At 40.1% G+C, this 24217-nt stretch overlaps 1 protein-coding gene across 1 annotated transcript; it reads left to right on the forward strand.

Annotated features, from left to right (window-relative positions):
* Positions 1-17: 17 nt before the first annotated feature.
* epx (eosinophil peroxidase) lies at positions 18-22511 on the forward strand. Its single transcript, XM_064960713.1, has 13 exons — positions 18-365; positions 459-656; positions 813-1287; positions 3324-3484; positions 5262-5520; positions 9341-9511; positions 11453-11515; positions 11772-11946; positions 12926-13137; positions 15041-15205; positions 15392-15475; positions 21857-21959; positions 22219-22511. Exons 1-13 carry the CDS (start codon positions 18-20, stop codon positions 22268-22270), a joined length of 2466 nt encoding a protein of 821 aa, XP_064816785.1. The 3' UTR covers positions 22271-22511.
* Positions 22512-24217: the final 1706 nt, after the last annotated feature.

Genomic DNA, 24217 nt, shown 5'->3' on the forward strand with positions numbered 1-24217 from the left:
CTGGTATACAGAGCTGCATGCCTTCCTTCCCCTCTCCCCAGATCCCGCTGTCAGACCCTCGTACTGGTATACAGAGCTGCATGCCTTCCTTCCTCTCTCCCCAAATCCTGCTGTCAGACCCTCGTACTGGTATACAGAGCTGCATGCCTTCCTTCCCCTCTCCCCAGATCCCGCTGTCAGACCCTCGTACTGGTATACAGAGCTGCATGCCTTCCTTCCTCTCTCCCCAGATCCCGCTGTCAGACCCTCGTACTGGTATACAGAGCTGCATGCCTTCCTCCCCAGATCCTGCTGTCAGACCCTCGTACTGGTATACAGAGCTGCATGCCTTCCTCCCCAGATCCTGCTGTCAGACCCTCGTACTGGTATACAGAGCTGCATGCCTTCCTTTCTCTCTCCCCAGATCCTGCTGTCAGACCCTCGTACTGGTATACAGAGCTGCATGCCTTCCTCCCCAGATCCTGCTGTCAGACCCTCGTACTGGTATACAGAGCTGCATGCCTTTCTTCCTCTCTCCTCAGATCCTGCTGTCAGACCCTCGTACTGGTATACAGAGCTGCATGCCTTCCTCCCCAGATCCTGCTGTCAGACCCTCGTACTGGTATACAGAGCTGCATGCCTTCCTCCCCAGATCCCGCTGTCAGACCCTCGTACTGGTATACAGAGCTGCATGCCTTCCTTCCTCTCTACCCAGATCCCTCTGTCAGACCCTCGTACTGGTATACAGAGCTGCATGCCTTCCTTCCTCTCTCCCCAGATCCTGCTGTCAGACCCTCGTACTGGTATACAGAGCTGCATGCCTTCCTTCCCAGATCCTGCTGTCAGACCCTCGTACTGGTATACAGAGCTGCATGCCTTCCTTCCCCTCTCCCCAGATCCCGCTGTCAGACCCTCGTACTGGTATACAGAGCTGCATGCCCTTCTTCCGCTCGGCGCCCAGCTGTGTCGGGAGCGAAGCCTTCACCGGGGCCACACCCCACCATCACCGGGAGCAACTGAACGCCATCACCTCATTCGTGGACGCCAGTATGGTGTACGGTAGCTCCTCCCCCATGGCTGCGGCCCTGAGGAACCACTCCTCTCCACTGGGTCTTCTGGCCCTCAATGACCAGGCCTCAGACCAGGGTCTCGCTTACATGCCCTACCTGCCTCGCCTACAGGGACGCCTGGATCCCTGTGGGCCACGAAGCGGGTCTGAGGCCAACTCCACCGGAGCCACAAGTGCCTCTGACACATCTGCTACTGCACCAACAGAACAGGAGAATATAACATCCTGTTTCCAAGCAGGTATGTTTACAATCCAATCCATCAATAAATCAATCAATCAATCAAACAAACAAAAATGTATAAATACCTTTTTGCAACATCTCTCACAAAGTGCTTTACTGTAACAACCTAGTTATCTGCTGCTATAAACTGTGTGCCTAGATACAGAATGTTTCTATAGCAACGCGCATGCCCCGCCCACCTGAGGGTCTGTCTTTTTCAGCAGTATTTGCAGTGTTTGAGGGATGCAAAATTCACTTATCACTTTAAATCTCGCTGGGGTTGATTGCTTTCCTTTGACTCTTCCCGACTCTTTTATACTCTTGCTTGTGCCTGATGTTTCCCCCCCGTTAGCGTCACCACCGTGGAGATGTTCGCAACGACCTGTCACACACACCCCGCTAATGGCTGACATGGGCTCAATGGGATACATTGTCTTTCAGTTGAGTCTGTATGAACGCTAAAGCTTAGTCAGGGATTTAACACACCTTCTCCACACTTACATCACAAGAAAGAGTAGAAAGATGATTTTTATTTTAATGGGTGTACATTTTTTAAATTGTAATTTTTTTTTACAATATTTTTTTTTTCTTCAGATGGTGTCCTGCTATTGGCACACCTGTTGAATTATGCAACAGAACGTGGCAACAACAGTAATTAATGATGAGGCAGTCGTGACAGTGCAGATGAGTGCTAATAGGGTAGACAGAAAAAGTGTCTGGTGGTTTGCAGCCCTATTACACCCATGTATGTTAATTCATTCATATATATGCAAATAATCCCATATGTTTATGCAAATGAGGCACACATAATTTTCTTTGTTTTGACACAAACTATTCAAAATTCCTGCACTCCATTCATTAATAATGTCTAAGCAAGTAAAATGTTTTACGCTCTATAATTTAGACAATATTTGAATTATATTGTATTTATTAGAATTGTTTTCAAAATCTTTGAACAATTTCTATGACCGTTGCTAATGTACTGTAGCACAGCTCGGGTTAAAGATTGTGGTGGAAGTTCAACACCAGGGACACTGTAAGTCAATCTTAATATGAATGATTGTTTATAGTGATCTGAAGAGGTTCCAGCCAACTCAATGCACCATAATACACATGTCAATCAGGAGCTCTGCCTGGGCAGACCCAGCAGTTGTCTTATATATACGGCCATACAGAGACAGGTTATATTTGCATGATTTAGCATAATTAATTAATCATTACCGGGGGGGTGTGTGTTTTTTTTCCCCACCTTTATTTAACCAGGTAGGCTAGTTGAGAACGAGTTCTCATTTACAACTGCGACCTGGCCAAGATAAAGCATAGCAGTGTGAACAGACAACACAGAGTTACACATAGAGTAACCAATTAACAAGCCAATAACACAATAAACAAGTCAATAACACAGTAGCGAAAAAAAAGAAAGTCTATATACAGTGTGTGTAAAAGGCATGAGGAGGTAGGCAATAAATAGGCCATAGGAGCGAATAGTTACAATTTATCAGATTAACACTGGAGTGATAGATGAGCAGATGATGATGTGCAAGTAGAGATACTGATGTGCAAAAGAGCAGAAAAGTAAATTAAAAACAATATGGGGATGAGGTAGGTAGATTAGGTGGGCTATTTACAGATGGACTATGTACAGCTGCAGTGATCGGTTAACTGCTCAGATAGCTGATGCTTAAAGTTAGTGAGGGAAATAAGTCTTCAACTTCAGCAATTTTTTGCAATTCGTTCCAGTCACTGGCAGCAGAGAACTGGAAGGAAAGGCGGCCAAATGAGGTGTTGGCTTTGGGGATGATCAGTGAGATATACCTGCTGGAACGTGTGCTACTGGTGGGTGTTGTTATCGTGACCAGTGAGCTGAGATAAGGCGGAGCTTTACCTAGCATAGACTTATAGATGACCTGGAGCCAGTGGGTCTGGCGACGAATATGTAGCGAGTATATAGTTTAATTCATGTGACAGACCAATACTGGTTCATAACATGTGACAGACCAATACTTCTAGTTATTGTATGTCTATGGGTCAAACTTCCTGTATTCTGTTGTCTAGGTGACTCGCGGGCCAATGAGCACCTGGGGATGATAGCACTCCACACGTTGTTCCTGAGGGAACACAACAGGCTGGTCAGCGAGTTGCACCTCCTCAACGCTCACTGGAGCCCAGACACCTTGTACCAGGAGGCCAGGAAGATCATGGGGGCTGTCCACCAGGTACACACACTATGTGTTTGTTTCCCAGACAGATGACGCCTCCTCCAGGGTCTGGGTTCTAGGTACTTCTGTTTCCCAGACAGGTGAAGCCTCCTCCAGGGTCTGGGTTCTAGGTACTTCTGTTTCCCAGACAGGTGAAGCCTCCTCCAGGGTCTGGGTTCTAGGTACTTCTGTTTCCCAGACAGGTGAAGCCTCCTCCAGGGTCTGGGTTCTAGGTACTTCTGTTTCCCAGACAGGTGAAGCCTCCTCCAGGGTCTGGGTTCTAGGTGCTTCTGTTTCCCAGACAGGTGAAGCCTCCTCCAGGGTCTGGGTTCTAGGTGCTTCTGTTTCCCAGACAGGTGAAGCCTCCTCCAGGGTCTGGGTTCTAGGTGCTTCTGTTTCCCAGACAGGTGAAGCCTCCTCCAGGGTCTGGGTTCTAGGTACTTCTGTTTCCCAGACAGGTGAAGCCTCCTCCAGGGTCTGGGTTCTAGGTGCTTCTGTTTCCCAGACAGGTGAAGCCTCCTCCAGGGTCTGGGTTCTAGGTGCTTCTGTTTCCCAGACAGGTGAAGCCTCCTCCAGGGTCTGGGTTCTAGGTGCTTCTGTTTCCCAGACAGGTGAAGCCTCCTCCAGGGTCTGGGTTCTAGGTGCTTCTGTTTCCCAGACAGGTGAAGCCTCCTCCAGGGTCTGGGTTCTAGGTGCTTCTGTTTCCCAGACAGGTGAAGCCTCCTCCAGGGTCTGGGTTCTAGGTGCTTCTGTTTCCCAGACAGGTGAAGCCTCCTCCAGGGTCTGGGTTCTAGGTGCTTCTGTTTCCCAGACAGGTGAAGCCTCCTCCAGGGTCTGGGTTCTAGGTGCTTCTGTTTCCCAGACAGGTGAAGCCTCCTCCAGGGTCTGGGTTCTAGGTGCTTCTGTTTCCCAGACAGGTGAAGCCTCCTCCAGGGTCTGGGTTCTAGGTGCTTCTGTTTCCCAGACAGGTGAAGCCTCCTCCAGGGTCTGGGTTCTAGGTGCTTCTGTTTCCCAGACAGGTGAAGCCTCCTCCAGGGTCTGGGTTCTAGGTGCTTCTGTTTCCCAGACAGGTGAAGCCTCCTCCAGGGTCTGGGTTCTAGGTGCTTCTGTTTGTGTCGTGGTGTCGTGTTTTCTGTTTTCTGTATGGCAGGCAGTGGCACGGATGTAAAGTTAGAACACTGCCTCACCCCTGATCTCCTCCCTCAGATACTGATCTGGGATCACTATTAGAATACTGCCTCACCCCTGATCTCCCCCTCCCTCAGATACTGATCTGGGATCCCTATTAGAATACTGCCTCACCCCTGATCTCCCCCTCCCTCAGATACTGATCTGGGATCCCTATTAGAATACTGCCTCACCCCTGATCTCCCCCTCCCTCAGATACTGATCTGGGATCACTATTAGAATACTGCCTCACCCCTGATCTCCCCCTCCCTCAGATACTGATCTGGGATCCCTATTAGAATACTGCCTCACCCCTGATCTCCCCTCCCTCAGATACTGATCTGGGATCACTATTAGAATACTGCCTCACCCCTGATCTCCCCCTCCCTCAGATACTGATCTGGGATCACTATTAGAATACTGCCTCACCCCTGATCTCCCCCTCCCTCAGATACTGATCTGGGATCACTATTAGAATACTGCCTCACCCCTGATCTCCCCCTCCCCCAGATACTGATCTGGGATCACTATTAGAATACTGCCTCACCCCTGATCTCCTCCTCCCTCAGATACTGACCTGGGATCACTATTAGAATACTGCCTCACCCCTGATCTCCTCCTCCCTCAGATACTGACCTGGGAGCACTACTTGCCCAGGGTCCTGGGTGAGACCCCCACCTCCCTCCTGATGCCTCCGTACAAGGGCTACGACCCTGAGATTGACCCCAGCATCGCTAACGTCTTCTCAGCCGCCGCCTTCCGCTTTGCCCACGTCACCGTGCAGCCGATGGTGGCCCGCCTGGGCCCCGGGTACAGCCTCGCCCCACAGCACCCACCTCTGCCCCTACACCACTCCCTCTTCGCATCCTGGAGGGTCGTACAGGAGGGTGAGACGTTTTAAATTAGGGCCTGGTTTCCCGGACATAGATTAAGGCTAGAACTGGACTAAAAAGCATTCTCAATAGAAATGATCCATTGAAATAGGGCCAGTTTCCCGGATGCAGATTAAGCCTAATGCTGGACTGAAAACCTAATGTTTTTAGCAGATGCTCTTGTCTTACCCGGAGAGACTTAAAATCAGTGCATTAAACAAAAGTATGTCAAATGACCACATACAGTGAGCTCCAAAAGTATTGGGAATTTATTTGTTGTTGTTTTGTCTCTGTACTCCGGGACTTTGGTATGAAATGATACAATGACTATGAGGTTAAAGTGCAGACCGTCAGCTTTCATTTGAGGGTATTTTAATCCCAATAGGGTGAAAATTACAACACTTTTTGTACATAATCCCCCCATTTTAGGGGACTAAAAGTATTGGGTCAAATTCACTTATATGTGTATTAAAGTAAGGACAAAGTATTTGGTCCCATATTCATAGCACGCAATGAGTACATCAAGCTTGTGACAACAAATTTGTTGGATACATTTGCTGTTTGTTTTGGATGTGCTTCAGATGATTTTGTGCCCAATAGAAATTAATGGTAAATAATGTATTGTGTCATTTTGGAGTCACTTTTATTGTAAATAACAATAGAATATGTTTATCGGCTTCACAAGTGGCGCAGCGGTCTAAGGCACTACAGACCCAGGGAGGGTTTGGCCGGGGGGGGCTTTACTTGGCTCTTTGCGCTCTAGCGACTCCTTGTGGTGGGCCAGGCGCCTGCAGTCTGACATTGGTCATCAGTTGAATGGTGTTTCCTCCGACACATTGGTGCAGCTGGTTCTGAGTTAAGTGGGTGGGTGTTAAGAAGCGTGACTTGGCGGGTCATGTTTCGGAGGAAGCATGACTCGACCTTCATCTCCCAAGCCCGTTGGGGAGTTGCAGCGAAAAGGCAACTCCGAGATGCTGGCCTTCTAGGCAATCTTCCTCTGTCCAGTGTCTGTGTTCTTTTTCTCCATCTTAATCTTTTATTTTTATTGGCCAGTCTGAGATATGGCTTTTTCTTTGCAACTCTGCCTAGAAGGCCAGCATCCTGGAGTCGCCTCTTCACTGTTGACGTTGAGACTGGTGTTTTGTGGGTACTATTTATTGAAGCTGCCAGTTGAGGACTTGTGAGGCATCTGTTTCTCAGACTAGACACTCCAATGTACTTGTCCTCTTGCTCAGTTGTGCACCGGGGCCTCCCACTCCTCTTTCTATTCTGGTTAGAGCCAGTTTACGCTGTTCTGTGAAGAGAGTAGTACACAGCGTTGTACGAAATCTTCAGTTTCTTGGCAATTTCTCGCATGGAATAGCCTTCATTTCTCAGAACAAGAATAGACTGACGAGTTTCAGAGGACAGTTCCTTGCTTCTGGTCATTTTGAGCCTGTAATCAAACCCACAAATGCTGATACAGAACAACAGTTTTCAGCTGGACAAAAATTGATGGACAAAAATGTTTGCTTTTCTTTCAAAAACAAGGACATTTCTAAGTGACCCCAAACTTTTGAACGGTAGTGTATGTACCCATTGATTCTTGAAGAATATTACTTTTTATAAATGCCTCATGAGCTCATTGGTATCACCTCATCAGAAACCAAAATATGTACAGTTGAAGTCAGAAGTTTACATATACTTAGGTTGGAGACATTACAACACGTTTTTCAACCACTCCACACGTCTTGTTAACAAACTATAGTTTTGGCAAGTCGGTTAGGACATCTACTGTGTGCATGACACAAGTCATTTTTCCAACAATTGTTTACAGACAGATTATTTCACTTATAGTTCACAGTATCACAATTCCAGTGGATCAGAAGTTTACAAACACTAAGTTGACTGTGCCTTCAAACAGCTTGGAAAATTCCAGAAAATGATGTCATGGCTTTAGAAGCTTCTGATAGGCTAATTGACATAATTTGAATCAATTGGAGGTGTACCTCTGGATGTATTTCAAGGCCTACCTTTAAACTCACTGCCTCTTTGCTTGACAACATGGGAAAATCCAGAGAAATCAGACAAGACCTCAGAAAAAAATTGTAGACCTCCACAAGTCTGGTTCATCCTTGGGAGCAATTTCAAAATGCCTGAAGGTACCACGTTCATCTGTACAAACAATAGTACGCAAGTATAAACACCATGGGACCACGCAGCCGTCATACCGCTCAGGAAGGAGACGTGTTCTGTCTCCTAGAGATGAACGTACTTTGGTGCGAAAAGTGTAAATCAATCCCAGAACAACAGCAAAGGACCTTGTGAAGATGCTGGAGGAAACGGGTACAAAAGTATCTATATCCACAGTAAAACGAGTCCTATATCAACATAACCTGAAAGGCCGCTCAGCAAGGAAGAAGCCACTGCTCCAAAACCGCCATAAAAAAGCCAGATTACGGTTTGCAACTGACCATCGTTATGTTTGGAGGAAAAGGGGGAGGCTTGCAAACCGAAGAACACCATCCCAACCATGAAGCACGGGGTGGCAGCAACATGTTGTGGGGGTGCTTTGCTGCAGGAGGGACTGGTGCGCTTCACAAAATAAATGGCATCATGAGCAAGGAAAATTATGTGGATATATTGAAGCAACATCTTAAGACATCAGTCAGGAAGTTAAAACTCGCAAATGGGTCTTCCAAATGGAAAATGACCCCAAGCATACTTCCAAAGCTGTGGCAAAATGGCTTAAGGACAACAAAGTCAAGGTATTGGAATGGCCATCACAAAGCCCTAACCTCAATCCCATAAAAAATGTGTGGGCAGAACTGAAAAAGCGTGTGCGAGCAAGGAGGCCTACAAACCTGACTCAGTTACACCAGCTCTGTCAGGAGGAATGGGCCAAAATTCACCAAACCTATTGTGGGAAGCTTGTGGAAGGCTCCCCGAAACGTTTGACCCATGTTAAACAATTTAAAGGCAATACACTCAATTAGTATTTGGTAGCATGTAAACTTCTGACCCACTGGGAATGTGATAAAAGAAATAAAAGCTGAAATAAATCATTCTCTCTACAATTATTCTGACATTTCACATTCTTAAAATAAAGTGGTGATCCTAACTGACCTAAAACAGGGAATTTTTACTAGCATTAAATGTCAGGAATTGTGAAAAACTGAGTTTAAATTTAGTTGGCAAGGTGTATGTAAACTTCCGACTTCAACTGTATCTACCTGTGTGTATTTTTATGTTGTTTTTTTTCTATACATTTGCCAAAATGTCTAAAAACCTGTTTTTTGCTTTGTCATCATGGGGTATTGTGATGTCATCATGGGGTATTGTGATGTCATCATGGGGTATTGTGTGTAGATTGATGAGGAAAAATAATATTTAATGAATTTTAGAATAAGGCTGTAATGTAACAAAATGTGAAAGAAGTTAAGGGATCTGAATACGTTGAATGCACTGTGTATTCTACACTGTATATATGGGGGATTGGAAATGATGCAGACAATGACATGGACGGAAGTCAAAATATGTCTGCATTATTAAACCTCTCATCTCTCTCCCCCACCTCTATCCCCCCACTTCTCTCTCCTCTCTCCCCCAACTCCCTCTCCCCCAACTCTCACCTCTCTCTCCCCCAACTCTCTCTCCCTGCCTCTCTCCCACATCTCTCACCTCTCATCTACCGCTGTCCTCCCTCTCTCCCACCTCTCATCCACCCCTGTCCCCCCTCTCATCTCTCTTCTCCACCTCTCATCCTCCTCTCTCTCTCCCCCACCTCTTCTCTCTCTCCCTCACCTCTTTTCACCTCTCTCCTCTCTCTCTCCCACCTCTATCCCACCTCTCTCAGGTGGTATAGACCCAGTGCTGCGTGGCCTCCTCCTTTCCCCAGCCAAGCTCCAGATGCCAGGCCAGATGATGGTTGAGGAGCTAACTGAGAGACTGTTCCAGGCCCAGGGTGGGATGCCACTAGACCTGGGTGCCCTCAACCTGCAGCGGGGTCGAGACCACGGCCTGCCTGGTAATATTAGTACTATATTACTATATTATATAGACCATGGCCTGCCTGGTAATATTAGTACTATATTACTATATTATATAGACCATGGCCTGCCTGGTAATATTAGTACTATATTATATAGATCATGGCCTGCCTGGTAATATTAGTACTATATTACTATATTATATAGACCATGGCCTGCCTGGTAATATTAGTACTATATTACTATATTATATAGACCATGGCCTGCCTGGTAATATTAGTACTATATTATATAGACCATGGCCTGCCTGGTAATATTAGTACTATATTATATAGATCATGGCCTGCCTGGTAATATTAGTACTATATTACTATATTATATAGACCACGGCCTGCCTGGTAATATTAGTACCATATTACTATATTATATAGACCATGGCCTGCCTGGTAATATTAGTACTATATTATATAGATCATGGCCTGCCTGGTAATATTAGTACTATATTACTATATTATATAGACCATGGCCTGCCTGGTAATATTAGTACTATATTACTATATTATATAGACCATGGCCTGCCTGGTAATATTAGTACTATATTATATAGATCATGGCCTGCCTGGTAATATTAGTACTATATTACTATATTATATAGACCATGGCCTGCCTGGTAATATTAGTACTATATTACTATATTATATAGACCATGGCCTGCCTGGTAATATTAGTACTATATTATATAGACCATGGCCTGCCTGGTAATATTAGTACTATATTATATAGATCATGGCCTGCCTGGTAATATTAGTACTATATTACTATATTATATAGACCACGGCCTGCCTGGTAATATTAGTACTATATTACTATATTATATAGACCATGGCCTGCCTGGTAATATTAGTACTATATTACTATATTATATAGACCATGGCCTGCCTGGTAATATTAGTACTATATTATATAGATCATGGCCTGCCTGGTAATATTAGTACTATATTATATAGACCATGGCCTGCCTGGTAATATTAGTACTATATGTTAGAAGATGGCCCATGGGTATCCTTTTTTCTCCTGATGTATATTACTATATTATATAGACCATGGCCTGCCTGGTAATATTAGTACTATATTATATAGACCATGGCCTGCCTGGTAATATTAGTACTATATTATATAGATCATGGCCTGCCTGGTAATATTAGTACTATATTATATAAACCATGGCCTGCCTGGTAATATTAGTACTATATTATATAGACCACGGCCTGCCTGGTAATATTAGTACTATATTATATAGATCATGGCCTGCCTGGTAATATTAGTACTATATTATATAGACCACGGCCTGCCTGGTAATATTAGTACTATATTACTATATTATATAGACCACGGCCTGCCTGGTAATATTAGTACTATATTACTATATTATATAGACCATGGCCTGCCTGGTAATATTAGTACTATAATATTATACTACAATACTATATTAGTACAGGCCTACCTGGTCCCGGCTGGTTATATTAAACAGTATACAGTACTTATAGTATACTCTCAAACTCACATGTTAGAAGATGGCCCATCTGGAAGTATCCTTGTTCTCAAACTCACATGTTAGAAGACGGCCCAACTGGAAGTATCCTTGTTCTCAAACTCACATGTTAGAAGACGGCCCATCTGGAAGTATCCTTGTTCTCAAACTCACATGTTAGAAGATGGCCATCTGGAAGTATCCTTGTTCTCAAACATACATGTTAGAAGACGACCCATCTGGAAGTATCCTTGTTCTCAAACTCACATGTTAGAAGACGGCCCATCTGGAAGTATCCTTGTTCTCAAACTCACATGTTAGAAGATGGCCCATCTAGAAGTATCCTTGTTGTTCTTTTATTATCCATTTATTTTCTTCATTCTTCTACCCCTCTTCTTCTATCTATCCCTCCATCAATCTCTCCTTCCCCTACTTCCTGCTCTGCCAGGTTACAGCTCGTGGCGTGGGTTCTGTGGCCTCTCTGTTCCCAACACCACCTCTGACCTTGCAGGTAGATAGAGAAACAGAATATTTGATCATTATATAAAAAATTAAAAAATACATTCTAGCCAATCTCATTGAGAACTTGTTTTCATATTTGTATACACAGCTGTTGTTTTCCTCGTGGTCCTCATAATTCCTAACACATACGTGTATACAATGCACCCTACTACATTTAAAACCACAAAGGATAATATAGGGGGGGGGGGGGGGGAAATGTGTTCCAACGTATTTCCATCACGTTCGTCTGACCTCTGACCTGGCAGGTATCCTGGGTAACCCTGGTCTGGCTGAGAAGTTCCTGTTGTTGTACGGGACGTCCCAGAACATCGACGTATGGGTGGGGGCCATCTCAGAGCCTCCTCTACCTGGGGGCCGGGTGGGACCCCTCCTGGCCTGTCTACTGGCCAAGCAGTTCAGAGCACTGAGAGACGGAGACAGGTGAGATGAGACGGTGGTTTGACTCTTATTGTGTAACAGTAAGGCTTCCATCGCTGTTCTACCCCAAGCTGGGCTCCAACCTGGGACCCTCTGCACACAGCAACACTCTCACAACGAGGTGTTACAAGGTTGTAACTCCGATCGGCCCTTTAAGGCTCCATTTAAAGTCATTGTTACCGCTGTCATAGAGATCACAGTCGAAGTAAATGCTGCAAATGCCGGGTCAATCGGAAATTACCTTTAAATGTGACCCGCGCTGCAACGCGGATCGTCCGCAGACCGGATTGAGTCCTGGCCTTAAGACGAGGGTTTGCAATATAAATTGTTTGAATGAATACATTGTATATTGATAATTTCCCAAAATACATGAATCTCATGACCATCTACACTTAGTGGGAAAAACATTATGAACACCTGCTCTTTCCATGACAGACTGACCAGGTGAATCCAGGTGAAAACTATGATCCCTTATTGATGTCACCTGTTAAATCCACTTCAATCAATGTAGATGAAGGGAAGAGACAGGTTAAAGGATTGTTAAACCTTGAGACAATTGAGACATGGATTGTGTATGTGTGCCATTCAGAGGGTGAATGGGCAAGACAAAATATTTAAGTGCCTTTGAACCGGGTATGGTAGTAGGTGCCAGGCGCATCGGTTTCAGTGTCAAGAACTTCAACACTGCTGGGTTTTTCACGCTCAACAGTTACCCATGTGTATCAAGAATGGTCCACCAAGCCAACTTGACACAACTGTGGGAAGCATTGGAGTCAACATGGACCAGCATCCCTGTAGAACGCTTTCCACAGCAAACTGAGGCTGTTCTGAGGGCAAAAGGGGGTGCAACTCAATATTAGGAAGGTGTTCCTAATGTTTTGTACACTCAGTGTATGTCTGAGATGCTGCCCAGCCAATGTGTCTGTTTTGAATCGGCCCTACAGTATGTCTGTCTACCCAGTAACCTCTCCCCCTCTGTCAGGTTCTGGTGGGAGAGAGAGGCTGTGTTCACCAGCACCCAGAGAGCTCAGCTTCACACCGTGTCCCTGTCACGTATCATCTGTGACAACACGCACATCACACGAGTTCCCTCCGACCCATTCAGCCGTACGGTCAGCCCAGAAGACATGCTGGCCTGCAGCCACCCCCTCATCCCTCACCTTAACCTCTCTGCCTGGAAGGAGCCTGACACAGGTACTATTCTCCTAACCCTCATCCCTCACCTTAACCTCTCTGCCTGGAAGGAGCCTGACACAGGTACTATTCTCCTAACCCTCATCCCTCACCTTAACCTCTGCCTGGAAGGAGCCTGACACAGGTACTATTCTCCTAACCCTCATCCCTCACCTTAACCTCTCTGCCTGGAAGGAGCCTGACACAGGTACTATTCTCCTAACCCTCATCCCTCACCTTAACCTCTCTGCCTGGAAGGAGCCTGACACAGGTACTATTCTCCTAACCCTCATCCCTCACCTTAACCTCTCTGCCTGGAAGGAGCCTGACACAGGTACTATTCTCCTAACCCTCATCCCTCACCTTAACCTCTGCCTGGAAGGAGCCTGACACAGGTACTATTCTCCTAACCCTCATCCCTCACCTTAACCTCTCTGCCTGGAAGGAGCCTGACACAGGTACTATTCTCCTAACCCTCATCCCTCACCTTAACCTCTCTGCCTGGAAGGAGCCTGACACAGGTACTATTCTCCTAACCCTCATCCCTCACCTTAACCTCTCTGCCTGGAAGGAGCCTGACACAGGTACTATTCTCCTAACCCTCATCCCTCACCTTAACCTCTCTGCCTGGAAGGAGCCTGACACAGGTACTATTCTCCTAACCCTCATCCCTCACCTTAACCTCTCTGCCTGGAAGGAGCCTGACACAGGTACTATTCTCCTAACCCTCATCCCTCACCTTAACCTCTCTGCCTGGAAGGAGCCTGACACAGGTACTATTCTCCTAACCCTCATCCCTCACCTTAACCTCTCTGCCTGGAAGGAGCCTGACACAGGTACTATTCTCCTAACCCTCATCCCTCACCTTAACCTCTCTGCCTGGAAGGAGCCTGACACAGGTACTATTCTCCTAACCCTCATCCCTCACCTTAACCTCTCTGCCTGGAAGGAGCCTGACACAGGTACTATTCTCCTAACCCTCATCCCTCACCTTAACCTCTCTGCCTGGAAGGAGCCTGACACAGGTACTATTCTCCTAACCCTCATCCCTCACCTTAACCTCTGCCTGGAAGGAGCCTGACACAGGTACTATTCTCCTAACCCTCATCCCTCACCTTAACCTCTCTGCCTGGAAGGAGCCTGACACAGGTACTATTCTCCTAACCCTCATCCCTCACCTTAACCTCTCTGCCTGGAAGGAGCCTGACACAGGTACTATTCTCCTAACCCTCATCCCTCACCTTAACCTCTCTGCCTGGAAGGAGCCTGACACAGGTACTATTCTCCTAACCCTCATCCCTCACCTTAACCTCTCTGCCTGGAAGGAGCCTGACACAGGTACTATTCTCCTAACCCTCATCCCTCACCTTAACCTCTCTGTCTGGAAGGAGCCTGACACAGGTACTATTCTCCTAACCCTCATCCCTCACCTTAACCTCTCTGCCTGGAAGGAGCCTGACACAGGTACTATTCTCCTAACCCTCATCCCTCACCTTAACCTCTCTGCCTGGAAGGAGCCTGACACAGGTACTATTCTCCTAACCCTCATCCCTCACCCTAACCTCTCTGATTGGATGGAACCAGACACAGGTAGAGAAAGAGGGAGGGAAAGGATAGAGATTGGACATGGGAGTCAGTAAAGGAATCTAGCAACTACATGGTATGCAAGATACATGTATTTAGTAGATCAGTGATTCTGTGCAGAGCCTTGCTCAGTCCGCTCCTCTCCAACAGGCTGTTGACTTTCATCTGACCTCCTCAGGTGTGGTTCAGTCCCCAGGTTACAGACAGGCTTCTCTCTACTGTGACCTCATCATCATTAGGTTATCACTGTACTTACTCCCCCCTCCTCCCCCTCCCTCCCTTCCTCCTCCTACCTCCTCCCCTTTCCTCCTCCTCCCTCCTCCCCCTTCCTCCCTCCTAGATCCCAGTTGTGGTCCAATCCCCAGGTTACAGTCAGGCTTCTCTCTGCTCTGTGACTCCGTCATCTACTACCAGTGTGGTCCAGGCTATCAGCTGATTGGTCCATCCTCTGTGACCTGTGACCCCAACAGCTATCAATGGAGTCCTGCTCCCCCAATCTGCCACGGTAGGGAGTGGGCTGGAGGGGTGTGTGTGTGTGTGTGTGTGTGTGTGTGTGTGTGTGTGTGTGTGTGTGTGTGTGTGTGTGTGTGTGTGTGTGTGTGTGTGTGTGTGTGTGAGAGAGAGATTTTAATTAAGGCACTACAGTCGACATGCATGTCTTTACTTTTGTATTCTGACTGATTTGCTGTAGATGTCGATGAGTGTGCCGATCAGCCAACCCCGTGCCCCCAAAACACGGACTGCTTCAACACACCTGGGTCATATATGTGCACAGGTAGAAAATTCTATACATCTATAGAATCTATTCATACTATACATCTATATAATTTATACATACTACACATATAATCTATTCATACTATACATCTATATAATTTATACATACTACACATATAATCTATTCATACTATACATCTATCTAATCTATTCATACTATACATCTATATAATCTATACATCTATATAATCTATTCATACTATACATCTATATAATCTATTCATACTATACATCTATATAATCTATTCATTCTATACATCTATTCATACTATACATCTATATAATCTATACATATATACATCTATATAATCTATACATTCTATACATAGAATCTATTCATACTATACATTTATATAATTTATACATACTACACATATAATCTATTCATACTATACATCTATCTAATCTATTCATACTATACATCTATATAATCTATACATCTATATAATCTATTCATACTATACATCTATATAATCTATTCATACTATACATCTATATAATCTATTCATACTATACATCAATATAATCTATACATTCTATACATCTATTCATACTATACATCTATCTAATCTATTCATACTATACATCTATATAATCTATACATCTATATAATCTATTCATACTATACATCTATATAATCTATTCATTCTATACATCTATATAATCTATACATTCTATACATCTATTCATACTATACATCAATATAATCTATTCATACTATACATCTATTCATTCTATACATCTATCTAATCTATTCATACTATACATCTATATAATCTATACATTCTATACATCTATTCATACTATACATCTATATAATCTATTCATACTATACATCTATATAATCTATACATCTATATAATCTATTCATACTATACATCTATATAATCTATACATTCTATACATTTATATAATCTATTCATTCTATACATCTATATAATCTATTCATACTATACATTTATATAATCTATTCATTCTATACATCTATATAATCTATACATCCTATACATCTATTCATACTATACATCTATATAATCTATACATTCTATACATCTATATAATCTATTCATTCTATACATCTATATAATCCATTCATACTACACATCTATATAATCTATTCATACTATACATCTATGTAATCTATACATTCTATACATCTATATAATCTATACAATCTATACATCTATATAATCTATACATTCTATACATCTATATAATCTATTCATACTATACATCTATATAATCCATTCATACTATACATTTATATAATCTATACATTCTATACATATAATCTATACATTCTATACATAATCTATTCGTACTATACATCTATACAATCTATACATTCTATACATCTATATAATCTATTCATACTATACATTTATATAATCTATACATTCTATACATCTATATAATCTATTCATACTATACATCTATATAATCCATTCATACTATACATTTATATAATCTATACATTCTATACATATAATCTATACATTCTATACATAATCTATTCGTACTATACATCTATACAATCTATTCATACTATACATTTATATAATCTATTCATACTATACATTTATATAATCTATCCATTCTATACATCTATATAATCCATTCATACTATACATCTATATAATCTATACATATATACATCTATATAATCTACACATCTATATAATCTATTCATACTATACATCTACATAATCTATTCATACTATACATCTATATAATCTATACATTCTATACATCTATTCATACTATACATCAATATAATCTATTCATACTATACATCTATTCATTCTATACATCTATCTAATCTATTCATACTATACATCTATATAATCTATACATTCTATACATATATTCATACTATACATCTATATAATCTATTCATACTATACATCTATATAATCTATACATCTATATAATCTATTCATACTATACATCTATATAATCTATACATTCTATACATTTATATAATCTATTCATTCTATACATCTATATAATCTATTCATACTATACATTTATATAATCTATTCATTCTATACATCTATATAATCTATACATCCTATACATCTATTCATACTATACATCTATATAATCTATACATTCTATACATCTATATAATCTATTCATTCTATACATCTATATAATCCATTCATACTACACATCTATATAATCTATTCATACTATACATCTATGTAATCTATACATTCTATACATCTATATAATCTATACAATCTATACATCTATATAATCTATACATTCTATACATCTATATAATCTATTCATACTATACATCTATATAATCCATTCATACTATACATTTATATAATCTATACATTCTATACATATAATCTATACATTCTATACATAATCTATTCGTACTATACATCTATATAATCTATACATTCTATACATCTATATAATCTATTCATACTATACATTTATATAATCTATACATTCTATACATATAATCTATTCATACTATACATTTATATAATCTATTCATACTATACATTTATATAATCTATCCATTCTATACATCTATATAATCCATTCATACTATACATCTATATAATCTATACATATATACATCTATATAATCTACACATCTATATAATCTATTCATACTATACATCTACATAATCTATTCATACTATACATCTATATAATCTATACATTCTATACATCTATTCATACTATACATCTATATAATCCATTCATACTATACATCTATATAATCTACACATCTATATAATCTATACATCTATATAATTCATACATCTATATAATCTATTCATACTATACATCTATATAATCTATACATTCTATACATCTATTCATACTATACATCTATATAATCTATACATTCTATACGTCTATATAATCGTCTATATAATCGTCTATATAATCTATATAATCTATAATCTATATAATCTATATATACTATATACTACTATATTCATACTATACATTAATATAATCTATACATTCTATATAATATATTCATACTATACATCTATATAATCTAGTCATACTATACATTAATATAATCTATACATTCTAAACATACATACATTCTAAATGTCTATACAATCTATTCATACTATACATTTATATAATCTATTCATACTATACATTTATATAATCTATACATTCTATATAATCTATTCATACTATACATCTATATAATCTAGTCATACTATACATTAATATAATCTATACATTCTAAACATATATACATTCTAAATGTCTATACAATCTATTCATACTATACATTTATATAATCTATACATTCTAAACATTTATATAATCTATACATTCTAAACATATATACATTCTAAACATCTATACATTCTAAATGTCTATACATTCTATACGTCTATATAATCAAAACATTCTATACATCTATACATTATATACGTCTATACATTCTACACATTATATACATCTGTACCATCTATACATTCTATACCTCTATACATTCAATACATCTATAATTTCTATACATATATACATTCTGCATCTATGCATCTATATACTCTATACATCTATACATTGTATACATCTTCTATGCATTCTATACACCTTATATACATTCTATGCACATTCTATACATTCTATACACATTCTATACATTCTATGCATTCTATGCACCTATGCATCTATATACTCTATACATTCTATACATCGTATACATCTATGCATCCTATACATATATACATTATATGTATCTATACACATCTATACATTGTATAATTCTTCTATACATCTATGTATTCTATACATATAGACATCTATGCATCCTATACATATATACATTCTATGTATCTATATACATCTAAACATTGTATACATATTCTATACATCTATGTATTCTATACATATAAACATTCTATATACATCTATGCATCCTATACATATATATATTCTATGTATCTATATACATCTATACATTGTATACTTCTTCTATACATCTATGCATCCTATACATATATACATTCTATACTCTATACATCTTATTTACGTTCTACACATCTTCTATAAATTATATGTCTTAGGTGTCTGGCCATCAGATGTTAGTCAATACTAATGTGTCTGGCCATCAGATGTTAGTCAATACTAATGTGTCTGGCCATCAGATGTTAGTCAATACTAATGTGTCTGGCCATCAGATGTTAGTCAATACTAATGTGTCTGGCCATCAGATGTTAGTCAATACTAATGTGTCTGGCCATCAGATGTTAGTCAATACTAATGTGTCTGGCCATCAGATGTTAGTCAATACTAATGTGTCTGGCCATCAGATGTTAGTCAATACTAATGTACCTGACCATCAGATGTTAGTCAATACTAATGTGGCTGGCCATCAGATGTTAGTCAATACTAATGTGTCTGGCCATCAGATGTTAGTCAATACTAATGTGTCTGGCCATCAGATGTTAGTCAATACTAATGTACCTGACCATCAGATGTCTGGCCATCAGATGTTAGTCAATACTAATGTGTCTGGCCATCAGATGTCTGGCCATCAGATGTTAGTCAATACTAATGTGTCTGGCCATCAGATGTTAGTCAATACTAATGTGTCTGGCCATCAGATGTTAGTCAATACTAATGTGTCTGGCCATCAGATTTTAGTCAATACTAATGTGTCTGGCCATCAGATGTGCCTGACCATCAGATGTTAGTCAATACTAATGTGTCTGGCCATCAGATGTTAGTCAATACTAATGTGTCTGGCCATCAGATGTTAGTCAATACTAATGTGTCTGGCCATCAGATGTCTGGCCATCAGATGTTAGTCAATACTAATGTGTCTGGCCATCAGATGTCTGGCCATCAGATGTTAGTCAATACTAATGTGTCTGGCCATCAGATGTCTGGCCATCAGATGTTAGTCAATACTAATGTGTCTGGCCATCAGATGTTAGTCAATACTAATGTGTCTGGCCATCAGATTTTAGTCAATACTAATGTGTCTGGCCATCAGATGTTAGTCAATACTAATGTGTCTGGCCATCAGATGTCTGGCCATCAGATGTTAGTCAATACTAATGTGTCTGGCCATCAGATGTTAGTCAATACTAATGTGTCTGGCCATCAGATGTTAGTCAATACTAATGTGTCTGGCCATCAGATGTGTCTAATGTGGCCATCAGATGTTAGTCAATACTAATGTGTCTGGCCATCAGATGTCTGGCCATCAGATGTTAGTCAATACTAATGTGTCTGGCCATCAGATGTTAGTCAATACTAATGTGTCTGGCCATCAGATGTTAGTCAATACTAATGTGTCTGGCCATCAGATGTCTGGCCATCAGATGTTAGTCAATACTAATGTGTCTGGCCATCAGATGTTAGTCAATACTAATGTCTGGCCATCAGATGTTAGTCAATACTAATGTGTCTGGCCATCAGATGTCTGGCCATCAGATGTTAGTCAATACTAATGTGTCTGGCCATCAGATGTTAGTCAATACTAATGTGTCTGGCCATCAGATGTTAGTCAATACTAATGTGTCTGGCCATCAGATGTTAGTCAATACTAATGTGTCTGGCCATCAGATGTTAGTCAATACTAATGTGTCTGGCCATCAGATGTTAGTCAATACTAATGTGTCTGGCCATCAGATGTTAGTCAATACTAATGTGTATGGCCATCAGATGTCTGGCCATCAGATGTTAGTCAATACTAATGTGTCTGGCCATCAGATGTTAGTCAATACTAATGTGTCTGGCCATCAGGTGTCTGGCCATCAGATGTTAGTCAATACTAATGTGTCTGGCCATCAGATGTCTGGCCATCAGATGTTAGTCAATACTAATGTGTCTGGCCATCAGATGTTAGTCAATACTAATGTGTCTGGCCATCAGATGTTAGTCAATACTAATGTGTCTGGCCATCAGATGTTAGTCAATACTAATGTGTATGGCCATCAGATGTCTGGCCATCAGATGTTAGTCAATACTAATGTGTCTGGCCATCAGATGTTAGTCAATACTAATGTGTCTGGCCATCAGATGTTAGTCAATACTAATGTGTCTGGCCATCAGGTGTCTGGCCATCAGATGTTAGTCAATACTAATGTGTCTGGCCATCAGATGTCTGGCCATCAGATGTTAGTCAATACTAATGTGTCTGGCCATCAGATGTCTGGCCATCAGATGTTAGTCAATACTAATGTGTCTGGCCATCAGATGTTAGTCAATACTAATGTGTCTGGCCATCAGATGTTAGTCAATACTAATGTGTCTGGCCATCAGAAATAACTTTTTTATATTTGGCAACACTTTAGTACAACAGATTGAATAGAGTCCTTAATAAACACATGAACAAGTGTTTGTTTTGTTTGTTCGTGGTGTGTTCCAGACCTGGACCTGTCCTCCCTGTCTACAGTCTCAGTAATCTCTGCAGTAATAGCTGTGGTTGGTGGTGTGGCCATCTTGTTTGTGATACTGACCTGTTGTAGAAGGTACGTCATTATTATGATGTTCAGGTGATAACGGTCATTGTAATGTATCAGGGTTGGGGGTCAATTTCATAATGTCCTTGTCAATTCAGGAAGTAAACTGAAATACGATGTCTTATTTAATTCATTTAAAAGTATAACTTAATTAAAAATGTTTTATTGAAATTAAATTAACCCCAACCCTGGTAGATGTTGCTTAACAAATGTTATGTAACATTTCATAAACAGTATTTCTGTTTTTTTTATTTTTATGTTCTCGCAGGTATTTTCCAAAGAAGCCAGAATCAATAAACGGAACCGATAAACGGAACTGATAAACAGTGGTTGCTGTAAGAGGGACAGATAACCAAGAGACACCTCTGGAAATGTAGTATTTTTTTTTGTAATACATATTGTAGTATTTTGTTTTTAAAAATGTGACATATATCCTAAAAGTAAACGCTTGAATGTGTTGATTGTCAAAACGTAACTTCAGATTATTTGTTAGATAATAACCTGAAAATAAGAAATAACTGAATTGTAAAACCCTGTTTTAGACCACAGTCACATTTTATATATATAACCTCAAAAGATCTGACTCAAAGTACACAAAGTACTTCGCTGTATTTGGTGCATATGTCCCACCATACAGTATTTGACCAGTTTTTGTTGTTGTTGTAGTTCTTTTAAGTGACACAAAAATGACGCAATACATTATTAATCATTTTAATTTCTATTGGCCACAACAACAGAAAATCTGAAACCAAAACAAACAGCAACAAGTTTAATTTACAAGCTTGTCGTTGTTATTGTGTGATAGAAATATTATACGAAACTTTCCACTACTTTAATACATATAAGTTAATTTGTCTAAATACTTTTGGTTGCCTAAAAGTTCAAATGTACAAAAAGTGCTGTAATTTCTAAACGGTTTACCTGAATTAAAGCTGGCAGTCGGCACTGAAATCCAAAGTGCTGGAGTACAGAGCCAAAACAAAACACCATGTGTCACTGTCCAAATACTTGGATATCAGTGTATTTGTCTGTTCTAGTCCACGTGTTTGAAGCTCATAAACCTGAACAAGCTAACAGCATTTAAGGGTGTTACAGATTTAAAAACAACACATATATGTTTTGTCATCACATACCCTGGAAAGGTGCAGTTAAATGTGTTGTTTTACAGCGTCAGCCATAGTAGTACGGCACCCCTGGAGCAAATTAGGGTTAAGTGTCTTGCTCAAGGACACGTCGGCAGATTCTTCACCTTGTCGGCTCAGGTATTTAAACCAGATAATATTCGGGAAGGAACACTTGTCCGGAACACTTGTGCATTTCGCTACACTCGCATTAACATCTGCTAACCATGTGTATGTGACAAATAAAATTGATTTGTTAAAAAATGTATTCTTTTCAGGAGTAGTATTCTCAGTATTCTTCTTAGTATTAGTATTCTCAGTATTCTTCTTAGTATTAGTATTCTTCTAGGTAGTAGTATTCTCAGTATTCTTCTTAGTATTAGTATTCTTCTTAGTAGTAGTATTCTCAGTATTCTTCTTAGTATTAGTATTCTTCTTAGTATTAGTATTCTCAGTATTCTTCTTAGTATTAGTATTCTCAGTATTCTTCTTAGTATTAGTATTCTTCTTAGTATTAGTATTCTCAGTATTCTTCTTAGTATTAGTATTCTTCTTAGTATTAGTATTCTCAGTATTCTTCTTAGTATTAGTATTCTCAGTATTCTTCTTAGTATTAGTATTCTTCTTAGTATTAGTATTCTCAGTATTCTTCTTAGTATTAGTATTCTTCTTAGTATTAGTATTCTCAGTATTCTTCTTAGTATTAGTATTCTTCTTAGTATTAGTATTCTCAGTATTCTTCTTAGTATTAGTATTCTTCTCAGTATTAGTATTCTCAGTATTCTTCTCAGTATTAGTATTCTCAGTATTCTTCTTAGTATTAGTATTCTCAGTATTCTTCTTAGTATTAGTATTCTCAGTATTCTTCTTAGTATTAGTATGCTCAGTATTCTTCTTAGTAGTAGTATTCCCAGTATTCTTCTCAGTATTAGTATTCTCAGTATTCTTCTCAGTATTAGTATTCTCAGTATTCTTCTCAGTATTAGTATTCTCAGTATTCTTCTTAGTATTAGTATTCTCAGTATTCTTCTTAGTATTAGTATGCTCAGTATTCTTCTCAGTATTAGTATTCTTCTTAGTATTAGTATTCTCAGTATTCTTCTTAGTATTAGTATTCTCAGTATTCTTCTCAGTATTAGTATTCTT

The sequence above is a fragment of the Oncorhynchus masou genome, unplaced genomic scaffold (genome assembly GCF_036934945.1).
Source record: "Oncorhynchus masou masou isolate Uvic2021 unplaced genomic scaffold, UVic_Omas_1.1 unplaced_scaffold_2340, whole genome shotgun sequence".
NCBI classification, from domain to species: domain Eukaryota; kingdom Metazoa; phylum Chordata; class Actinopteri; order Salmoniformes; family Salmonidae; genus Oncorhynchus; species Oncorhynchus masou.